The sequence below is a fragment of the Sinocyclocheilus anshuiensis genome, unplaced genomic scaffold (assembly GCF_001515605.1).
Source record: "Sinocyclocheilus anshuiensis isolate Anshui unplaced genomic scaffold, SAMN03320099.WGS_v1.1 scaffold78, whole genome shotgun sequence".
NCBI classification, from domain to species: Eukaryota; Metazoa; Chordata; class Actinopteri; order Cypriniformes; family Cyprinidae; genus Sinocyclocheilus; species Sinocyclocheilus anshuiensis.
The window spans coordinates 530,264-542,084 of record NW_015544250.1 but is presented as its reverse complement, the minus strand read 5'-3'; the positions used below and the strand labels follow the sequence as shown (position 1 = coordinate 542,084).

At 32.5% G+C, this 11,821-nt stretch overlaps 1 protein-coding gene across 1 annotated transcript in view; it reads right to left on the bottom strand.

The window, feature by feature from the left end:
- The window catches only part of LOC107697879 (probable phospholipid-transporting ATPase IIA), a 66,739-nt gene that overhangs the window by 24,215 nt on the left and 30,703 nt on the right, over nt 1-11,821 (bottom strand). Inside the window, exons 13-17 of the mRNA XM_016498723.1 lie at nt 10,738-10,850; nt 8,703-8,912; nt 4,997-5,158; nt 3,306-3,398; nt 3,132-3,215 (exon numbers count right to left, since the gene is read on the bottom strand). Coding sequence (XP_016354209.1) covers nt 3,132-3,215; nt 3,306-3,398; nt 4,997-5,158; nt 8,703-8,912; nt 10,738-10,850 — 662 coding nt within the window. The remainder of the gene's footprint in view (nt 1-3,131; nt 3,216-3,305; nt 3,399-4,996; nt 5,159-8,702; nt 8,913-10,737; nt 10,851-11,821) is intronic.

Below are 11,821 nucleotides of genomic sequence, written 5' to 3'. Positions count from 1 at the left end.
GCTGTATCTGTCTTTTATAAATCTGATAAAACTAAAGACTCTTCGGAGATATGAAGGATGCAATACTACTATATACAGGTACTCAAGATTAACATGAGATTGGCAGAAACTGTGCTATGTCCCCTTTAAATAATACCGTATTGGCCCGAATATAAGACGACCTACAACACGCATTACATTACGTATTTCATGGCACACTCGTTTTATCGCGTTTTTTCAGATGTATTTCCAAGAAAAAAACATCGTCTTATATTCGGGTCAATACGGTAATAATAATAATAAATTATCATTATAATAATAATTAAAAACTACTGTTATTATTTTACTACTACTACTACTACTACTAAGTGATATTATTGTTTAATTATAACAATAATTATATTAAGTATAATAATAGTATTTATTATTATTAATTGTTCAAATTATTATTAAATATAATAATAATCATAATAATAATTATTATTATGTTTTAATTCCTAATAATAATAATAATTGTTAAATGACTGTTATCATTATTGTTTTAAGGCATTAAAAAAGCAAAACATAGTGGCACTGAAATATAATTTTAATAGTTACACCCACATATTTTTGCAAACTGTGCATGATAAATATACATTAAATATGTGCACTATATTTAAAGACAAAATTTAGCACATAAAAACAGAGAATCACATTAAGTCTAAAAAACATTACTTTTTTTTATTTTTTTTATTGACAACATTTATTGGCTTACTGAATGAAACTGTGATAAGCCCTGATTATTATTATTTGCAAACAAGAAGATTGCCAGTACCCTAAATTTATTTTCAATTTGAACAACTTGGAGTCAAGTTTGGGGTCGTTAAGCCCTGTTAATTAGTAAAACCCTCCCTGTTTTATAGTCATTTTCATTCTGCAAACATCTATGGATCTAACAGATGCAATGACACACTGTTCATTATATTTGTTCATGCTTTTCCCATCTGCTATTTTATTTATCACAATGATTAGCTAAAATGCATCTAATTCTGATCTCTAAACTGCTGTTTTTTATCAGACATGTCAGATGAGAGAGTTCTCCATCTGCAGTCAAATCACACACCCTTGCACTGACCCCTCAAACCGACACGCCACTCTGTTGAGTGAAGCCAGAGCACAGTTTTGAGGGCACGGCCCACAATCGCAGTGAGATAAAGAGCAAACAATGTGTGCGCGAGTCAGACAGGAACACACTCTCACTTGGTGACTCACACACTCGGTGAGTCACCGCCGCCCACCCGCTCACACACAATTACACACTTCAGCTCGGAGAGTGGGAACATGGGCCTGGGAGAAGAAACAACTCTTTCTCTGTGTGTGTGGGCGGGGTAACTTTCATTTTGGGGGTGTTCCCTGTGGAAAACATGTTACATTTCTTTTTGACAATTACTGTTGACGATGGATGGTTGCTAGGAAACCGCTTAATCGGACTAAATATAGATCAGCACCTGGATATTGTAGTTATAAACATCCAAAGGTCACCGTCTATACCAGCAGTTCTCAGGACCCATGTTTTACACTAAACAAACTATACAAAATATGTCACTTATTAATCTGAACAAGGTCTGTATAGGACAAAAATGCGAAATTATTCATATGACATAGGCTGAAAAGAAAACAGACATGTTGGCCAAATATGTTATTTGCATAGTCATATTACCAAGCATAATATATTACCAGCCATAATATTTTGATTTCAGCTCGACTGGATTTATGGCCTGTGACCATCAGGAACAAAAGATATATGAAGTGTTTTCTCCTCCCTTTCAAATAAAGAAATTTTGCAATTCTAATGATGGACCATAGCGTGGTTTGTTGCATGTTATTATTTCCATTTAGCATTGTTTTTCATGCTGTTCGTGACTTTTCCCATACTATGAAAGTCAATGGCTACCGTCAACTGTTCGGCTACCAACATTCTTCAAAATATCTTTTTGGTGCTTAACAGAAGAAATAAACTCATACATGTTTGGAATAACTTGTAGGTGAGTAAATGATGACAGAATTTTCATTTTTGGGTGAACTATCCCTTTAAGAACCCCTGGTCTATGTCTTAAAAAGAATCCACCTCATCGAATCACTGATGCAAAAAATGAAGGCTGTCAATTGACTGCAATGAACCATGCATTCTGTCTTTATCAGAGAAAGTCAACCTTGAATGCAAATAATTTGATTACATTTTTAATCGACTGATGGCTTTACAAAAGTAAATTATTTTGCTGATGTGAGCTTGAGTTATTTGTCATTTGGAAGTCAAATAGCCGTCAACCAGCGTTAACTTCCTGGTGGCTGTAACCGTCTGTGAAATGCTCTCAATGTGTCACAGTTGGTGACGTGTACTGCCAGACTGAATTGGAATATTTTTTTCAAAATAATAATATACAATTATATTTTTTATTTTTGTAATAATTTAATAATGATTTTATTATCTTCATTTTATATATTATATTTATATATTTTATAAATATTTTTATTATATATATATATATATATACACTCACACACACACACACTGACTTTTATAAAGTTAGAAAAGATTTCTATTTCAAATAAATGCTCTTCTTTTGAACTTTCTATTCATCAAATAATCCTGAACAAAATATGTGATATATGGTTTCCACAAAAATATGAAGCAGCACAACTCTTTTCAACACTGATAATAACATGAAATGTTTCTTAAGCAGCAAATCAGTATATTAGAATGATTTCTGAAGGATCATGTGACACTGAAGACTGGAGTAATGATGCTGAAATTTCAGCTTTGATCACAGGAATAAATTACATTCTAAAATGTATTCAAAGAGAAAACACACATAATAAATTGTAATAATATTTCACAATATTCTTTTTTACAGTACTTTTATTCATGCAGCCATGGTGAGCATAAGATACTTCTTTCAAAAACACCAAACTTTTGAATGATAGTGTAAAATGATATAACCACCCACAATAACTGCTGCATGATGGATTTACCACATCATTTTCTTTCCATGTTTTTTTTTTGGGCCAAGACCTTAAATTCTCGATATTAATACATCAATCTATCAGCAATTATTCACCACAGTATTTTGTTCCATAGCAAACTTTCTAATGACTAAGCATTGGAAACTCACCTCAAAATCTTGGTATTGTTCTTCCGTTAGGGATTTTTTGGCCACCACTAGCACCCTCAAGCCTTCCCTGGCCATATTCCCACACTGATAAAGAAAGCAGAAAACACAAGCATAAGCATGACGTCAATTTAAAATCATTTCATATTTGTTGATGTTTAAAAAACGTTAGATTACCTCCTCCTCTAGCCAGTCGTTGTACTGAACAATACCAGCCATCACCACATCAGCACCCTTCAAGTAAAACGTGATCTCTCCTGTGGATTCATCCTAACAAACATGAGCAGAATATGCTTTGTTCTTAAAGAGTTTATTATTTATGTATAGACACTGACACTGAGGAATATGGCAGCATCAGATCTCAGGATCAATGATACTCAATGTATCAAGTTGCCAGGAAACGTTCACAGGTAAGCAGGACAGTCTGTGCTGTTTTGTTCCAAGCATTATGGGAGATTAATTTTGGGTTTCCTTGATCGTCCTTGAAGGTGTTTTAAAAGGATTCTGCAGAGGAAACCAGGTTCAGTTGCTGGTTTCCTCAAACACTGATACAGGCTTCGGTCCAGGCCAACAACAATAGCTGAGAGCTCGTATGGGGAGAGTTAGTCATCAAGCCCAGGGCAGGGTCACAACTTTCTCAGATAACACTCAGTCTAGTCATATCATTTTTGGGCTGATCTTCAATTATTGCATTGTTTAAAAGGCTGAAGTACAAACTAGATTTTCACATTCTCTTGTGTAAATGCCGGTGCAAAACTCAAAATACTAGGTTGTTTGAAGGGGTGGTTGCCAGGGCGTTGCTATGCAGTTGCCAAGGTGGGGTGGATTGTTTTCCAGGCAAAAATCTGAAGGCTGATCACTTAGTAAAGTAACAGCCCACATTTCCACAACAAACCGCTTGATATGAGGCGCCATTCACGTGTATATATGTATATATATATATATATATATATATATATGTGTGTGTTTGTATATATATATAAATAAAAGTGTATTTTTTTGGGTTGTCAGGTTGGTGATTGGTCAATTTCTTATGCTAGTAACTTTTTTAACAAGGTTTAATTTGTTATCATTAGTTAATGCATTGCACATCATGAGTTAACAATGAATAACTTAACTATTTTTACAGAATTGATTTGTGCAAGTTAACTTAAAAATATAATATTGTTCATTGTTAATTATTTTTTTTCAATCATTTGTTCATAATTGTTCATTTAATTAACTTGAAATGTTACAAATGCTTTAGTAGAAATTAAAATGAACCAAGATTAATAAATGCTATAAGAAAGTATTGTTCATTGTTAGTTCATAATACCGGATGCATAAACAAATTTACTGTAAAAGTGTGACCTTTACATTTATCCACCATTATTAATCTATAATTGTCCTGTTGTTTGACAAATTTTTTTTTTTTAAAGTACAAATGCATAGTTTCTCAATTAATATGAGACCAGCCTGCAAGTAATTATACCAAAATTAGAAAAAAAAGTTCAACTACACTGTAAAAATGATTTAAATATTATAGGAGTATGTTTTACAAGAAAATATTAATCGAGTCTAACTACTTGAAAATTTTTGATTCAGTTTGTTACTTGCCGTTTCTTTGTAACTATTTGTGAAATTTACTAGCATTTATGGTGAAAATTCTAAACAAAAGTAAATCCTAGACCATTTTTTAGTATAGCCATTAAATATTACAAAACACATCTATCATAATAAATACAGTAGTGAAAATTCTTCTATTTCGTGTTTTTTCTAATTTAATACACGTCATCCTTCTATATGTCAGACAGGTCAAGTTAATGGAGCTTAGGGACACTTGTGTTTCTGTGGCAAGATGATCCAAAACCGCTGGATGCAATGCTTACTCGCACTATGATGCCCATGCGTTTGCTCTCGTAGGTAAAGGGGAAAGCCTGCAGGATGGTGAAGTTCAGTATTTGTCCACTAGGTGTCCTCAGCTGCACTGAAGACTGATCTCTACCGACCAGCGTCAGACCCACACTCTCCGTCCACTGAACCAGAGACACCTAGTGCATAACAGAGACGGATCGAAGGAGAAATCACAATATATGTAACCATTCTGCATTTGCGTTTCAGAAACAAACAGGAAGCAATTTGCAGTTTCTATCAGTCGGACGTCTTATCATCACTCGAAGCAAATTACTTAAACTAAAAAAAAAAAAAACTGAACTCAAAATCAAACAGAACCATTACGTTTTACGTCTTGACTCTTTCCTGCAACTTTTTTTTTTTTGGATGTGTGGAGCTGAAAATGCAAGTATGCAATAGGCCACCAATTATAAGCGTGTTTTCTTCTGGGAACATGTGAAGATAAAGGCAAAGCAGATGCCATCCATTAGTGTGACGCTGAAGGGGGGTATTTCTGGGAGGCAGAAGTTATTGCCCAATAACTTCCAGACCAAGGGTTACAGAGAGAGATCAAAAAACCCGATTTCTTATGCCCTCCCTGACTCGCTGCTAATAATATATCTCATAGTATCCAGATGGGCGGACTGCTGCCCAAAAACCAGCCCTGGCTGTTACAAACCAACAAATGAGGCTTATCCAAGCTATGTATAGAAAAAGGGATGCTACTTTAAAGCATTTTGAGAAGATCTTGTTCAAACTATTTTTGTGTATCTAGATCTACTAATTAAAAAAAAAAAAAAATTATTAAATATATTTATTTATTCTAAAATATTTCATTAAATATTAAATTAAATAATAAAGCAGTAAAAATATTTTCTATATTATGAATGTTTTCAATTTGTGAATTAAATTTTAGGTCTATTTTATAATCCAAAATTATAGAATAAAATACGAAAGTTGAATAAATAAGCTTTCCATTGATGTATGGTTTGTTATGATAGGACAATATTTGGCCGAGATACAACTATTTGAAAATCTGGAATCTTGAGGGTGCAAAAAAATCTAAATATTGAGAGAATCGCCTTTAAAGTTGTCCAAATGAAGTTCTTAGCAATGCATATTACTAATCAAAAATTAAGTTTTGATATATTTACGGTAGAAAATTTACAAAATATCTTCATGGAACATGATCTTTACTTAATATCCTAATGATTTTTGGCATAAAAGAAAAATCTATAATTTTGACCCATACAATGTATTTTTGGCTATTGCTACAAATATACCCCAGCGACTTAAGACTGCTTTTGTGCTCCAGGGTCACATTTATGTATTTTTCAATAATTGAATAATTAAATGACAGTACAGTACAAATTATTTTCTATTTTATTATTATATTATGAATGTTTTCAATTTCTGAATTAAAATTATTTTTTATTTTTAAGTAAACAAAAAAACCTAGGTCTTTATTTTTCCCCCCAAAATTATCACACACAAACGTCTCTTTTTTCATTTTACCTTTTGAAAAATATTTATTATTTAAAAATATTACTTAAGTATTTATTTTTTAATGTTTATTTATTATAAAATGATTGAATAACTAAATAATAGTACAAATCATATTTAATTTTTTTCAATATTATGAATGTTTCCAATTTCTGAATTAAAATTAATTTACTATATATAATTTACTACATATGACTGTGTCAATGTCTTTAGATAACTTTATCTTTTTAATCAGTTTAGTTCTAGGTTTATTCAGTCTGTCAAATGGTATAAATTAATAAATAATAAATAAATAATAAAAACAATAAAGAATTTTAAATAATGATTAGGATGTACACAAATACTTTCAAGTAAGGAAATTATTTTACTAATATTTAATGACATTTTAAGAGTCATTAAATCAAAACTTTTGAGTTTTGTAACATCAATATATATATATATATATATATATATATATAAAAAGATTTCCTTTAATATCATATTAAAAAGCATGGCTAGCGAAGCAACAATTTAAAACAACACCAGATCAGTGTGTCATGTCTTTCCGACAAACGTCAGGCTTCAGCTACAGAACATGTCCATGCATTTAGTCAGCGTCTCACATACAGTCAGTGTGGTGGCATGCAGTGGTTAAAACCAAACCAGTAATGATGCGTTTGGTGCCTACGTAACCACAGCACGGGTCAATTGATCACTGCATGCATCACTCGCTCCTGGCCCGACTGATCTGGCTTTGGTGAATATGAGACAGCAAATCTGCAGAAGTGATCGGCTGCAGAAGAGAACATGCCAAACACTCCACTCAACATTCGGGAATAATCTAATACCTGGGCAGGGGGTGATGAAATGTGGCGACTCACAAATTATTAACTTAAAGTGAGTTAAGAGTTAAGACAGCACAGATATTCTTTAAATCAGAGAGCTAAATGGAGGATATAGACCTTAGTCAGAGTAGATGACATGATTAGTAAAAAAAAAAAAAAATAAAATGAGGCTGTTCAAATCCATTTAATTCAGCAATTTACTTAAGAATGTTTTTGCAAATATATGTCTGTGTAAATCATTGGAAAAAACATCACGTAAATTGTCACGTCGTACAAAAGAACATTTTATTTCGAACAATTTTTTTCTTAAAAGAAATTTGTTCTATTCATGTTCTACTCATGAAATTTCTTTTACTCATTATTCAAATGTTAAATTATTTATGTTAATTAAATGCTTGTGTTTTATTTAAATTATTCATATGTTCATGTATTTACGTAAATTACCTGGTTTTATAAAACATTTTTTTAAAATAGATTTAAATATATTTATTTTTGACATCTGTGTAAATCACAGGAAAAAACATGTAAATTGTCACTGACAAAAAAAAAAAAAAATTTATTTTCTTAAAATAAATTTGTCTGCTCATGTTTTATAAATGTTAAGGTTTTTTTAATTATCCAAATGTTCATGAATTTATGCTATTTAAATAAGTATTAAGTATTTAAATTATTAGTGTTCATGCATTTGTTATTTAAATGCTCAGGTTTTACCTATGTATGCGTATGTATTTTTTTTTTTTTAAGAAATTTGTTCTGCTCGTGTTTTATAAATGCTATTCAAGTTTTTCAATAATTCAAATGCTTACATGTGTTATTTAAAAACTCATGTTTTATGAATGCTTTTTATTTTTTGAATCCATTTGGATTCAGTAAAGACATTAAAGGGTTAGTTCACCCAAAAATGAAAATTCTGTCATTAATTACTCACCCTCGTGTTGTTCCAAACTTTGCGCAACTTTACAGTTGAACCACTGATGACACACGGACTACTTTGTCGATCATCTTGGTACTTTTCTGGACCTTGAACGTGGTAGTTACCTTGCTGTCTATGGGAGGGTCAGAGAGCCCTCATATTTCATCAAAAATATCTTAAATTGTGTTCCGAAGATGAACGAAGGTCTTACGGGTATTTTTGGGTGAACTAACCCTTTAATAACATTACAAAAGATTTTTATTTCAAATAAACGCTGTAATTTTTTTCTGAATTCTTTGAAGAATAGAAGGTTTTTTTAACTTTCTGTTCTTCAAAGAATTCAGAAAAAATACGATTTAAATGTTTTAATTCATATATTTGTTTAAAATATGTATTTGTTCTGAAACTAGCATTATATATTAGACTGAATGGCCAGTATCATCAAGTATAGGACTGTGGTACCTCGTCTGGACTGGAGGCCTGGTAAACCCTGCAGGTGTCTTCATAGTGCTGTTCAGCTTCTGCCTGATCTGTCACACCGTTGGACTCGTATACCGGGGTCACGTTGTGCACCAGTGCAATGGCCTTCACCGCCTCGTGCACTCGACTGCTGATGGTCTTCCTCACTTTGGTGGCACCCGGTGCACGAGAGGCCTGCAGGTCATGTGGAGGCTGTGGAGATCAGATTTAACATGACTTGAATGCTTTAGAATGAATTAGAATGATTTCTGAAGGATCACGTGACACTGAAGACTGGAGTAATGATGCTGAAAATTCAGCTTTGATCACAGGAATAAATTACATTCTAAAATATATTCACATAGAAAACAGTTATTTGAAATTGTAATAATATTTCAGAGTATTAGTGCTTTTACTGTATTTTTGTTCATATAAATGCAGCCTTTGTAAGCAGAAAAGACTTCTTTCAGAAACATTAAAAAACTCCCCATACTTTTATTAATACGTTTAGTTACTGAATAAAATCTGAGTAAATAGAGTGATTTCTCTCAAATCATCCACTCTCTTGGGTCAACTTTTTTTCCACTAAGCACTCTGAGATTGCTTTCTCCACAAAGAATATATATATGCAATGCTACATTTTTCAAAATGAGGAATCTCAAACACATGAATAAAAAAAAACTGATTTCTTCATACGTAAAACTTTTTTAGTGTAAAGACAATACATAGTGCACATATAAAGATGCATTCTCACCATTTTGACTCTCTAGGACCAGATCTGAAGCAAAAATGAGCACTTCAGGTTGACAAATTTATCAAAATATCCATGTTTCTGATTGCTAATAATGCTAATATCCTGAAAAAGGACTCATAAATGCTCCCAGATGTGTTACATATATGAACAATTACCTTTAGCACTGAGCTACTATTTATAGAGTGCACATTTCCGAGGGCTAATGACAGAGTTTGAAAGTTCCTATAAAAGCTATTGAGAGGCCGGAGTACTTGTAACCCGGTTTCCTGCCTCGGTGACTTCTGGTGTCAAACGGACAAAACATATCAGAGAGGTGAAAGGGACTCATTTTACTAGGACTTCACTCTGTTGGCTGGACAAAAGCTCAACAATTGTGCTTTGTGAAGGCTTTTCTAAACAGGATGGTTATACAGTGATGGGCCACATCCCAATCCGCATATTAAAGGTGGGTGGTATGACCAAAATCATATATCACAGATAAATCTACGTCATTGTTATGATATATTTCCATTTATGCATTTGGCAGATGCTTTTATCCAAAACGTTTTACACTGCATTCAAACTACACATTTGATCAGTTCATGTATTCCCCGGGAATCGAACCCACAACCTTGGTGTCGTTATCACCATGCACAATTTTTCGGTTCAAATTATGGATTAAAATGGATTATTTTTCATTAGACTTTCAAAAAAATTTTATTCTTTATTAAAAAAGGACTTTTTTTTTTTTTTTTAAAGTTTATGGACATAAACCAAAGCATAAGATACTATATTTATGATAAATTTGACATTAGAGCAAAAACTTTGTAAGCATAAATTGTACCGTATATATATACACCACGGTACGGCTGTGCGATTTTGGGAAAACAATCTAATTGTGACTGAAAATGTAATTTAAAAAATCTAGGTTCACTGTGCTTGTTTGTTTTGCTTGTTTTTGTAGCGCTGCACAATTTTGCCAACATTTCGAGATTATATATCAATATGACAAAAAACAATGTTTTAAATAAAACCCAAAATGAGAAATAGTACTATTGCAATATTTATTTTTAAATGTTAAACCATCAAATTTTTCTTTTGATGGGAAAACAATTGGAGCCCTTAAAGATTCTCTTCTGTAGACAAGTGCTTTTCTTTACAAGTTTGGGAAGATGGTTGGTGCATGCTGCATCATTGTACCTTTGCACAAATTACATTCACTTTGAAACTTTGCCCAAAAAGTGGCTGTACATCAATCGGGACACAACCGTGCTCCGTTTGCCATGCAGGGAATCCTGGGAATACCTGAGTGTAAGCGCTGAACACGTGACTCTGCACTTCATCCATCGAGTCCATGCCGTACGCCACCGTTCCAAGATGAAGTCGTCTGAACACCATCTCATTCTGAGTGAGGGTCCCTGTGAAAACCATTAACATTAGAGGAGGCCGACCCATCCTGCCTAAATAAACAGTCCTGCTTATATAATTTCAAGTATAGGTGATCATTTGAGCAGATGTTCTATTAGTAATAAGTGTTGTTGTTATTAACTAAAATTATTAAAAATTGTTTTTGCTATTTGAAATAAAGGTGAAATAATAAAAATTAGATGAAAAACCTAATTTTTGAATGAAAATTTGAAATGTTGCCATGGCATCTAAATAAAATAAGTTTAGTTGAAGTTCTAAAATGACTAAATCTGAAAAAAAAAGCTACACAAAAATATTTTAAAAAATAATAAAAATGACAAAGGACCAAACTAAATTATTAAAACCTAAAATAAAATTAAGATGAAAATATACAAATAAAAGCGAATTCAAAATATTAAATTACATAACAGTATATAAATAATACAACATAACACTGGTAACATTTACTGGCACAGTTCCTATCAAATAAAACATGTATTCAAAAAGAACAGTGAGATGATAACCAATCATTCTAAACATACCTGGCATACCCTATTGCCAGGTATGTTTACACATACGAGGAATTTGTTTTCGTGACAGAAGCTTCCACAGTGTAACAGAATGACAGTGACAGAACAAAAAACACAGATAATAAAAAATAAAAAATAGAACAAGTAAATAAGGAATAAAAATATACAAATCGACAATTGTATGTGCAGGTATATTACAATAGACAGTTTTGTATGTACAGGTACTGTATATTATGTGCAAATTTGAGGTGTAGACTGAGTATGAGTGTTAGATAAATAAGTGTATGAGTGTATAAATAGTGTGTGTTCCACAGTTATTGTTAAGTGTTCATGAGATGGATTGCCTGAGGGAAGAAACTGTTCCTGTGTCTGGTCGTTCTGGTGCTCAGTGCTCTGTAGCGTCGACCAGATGGCAACAGTTCAAAGAGGGAGTGTGCTGGATGTGAGGGGTC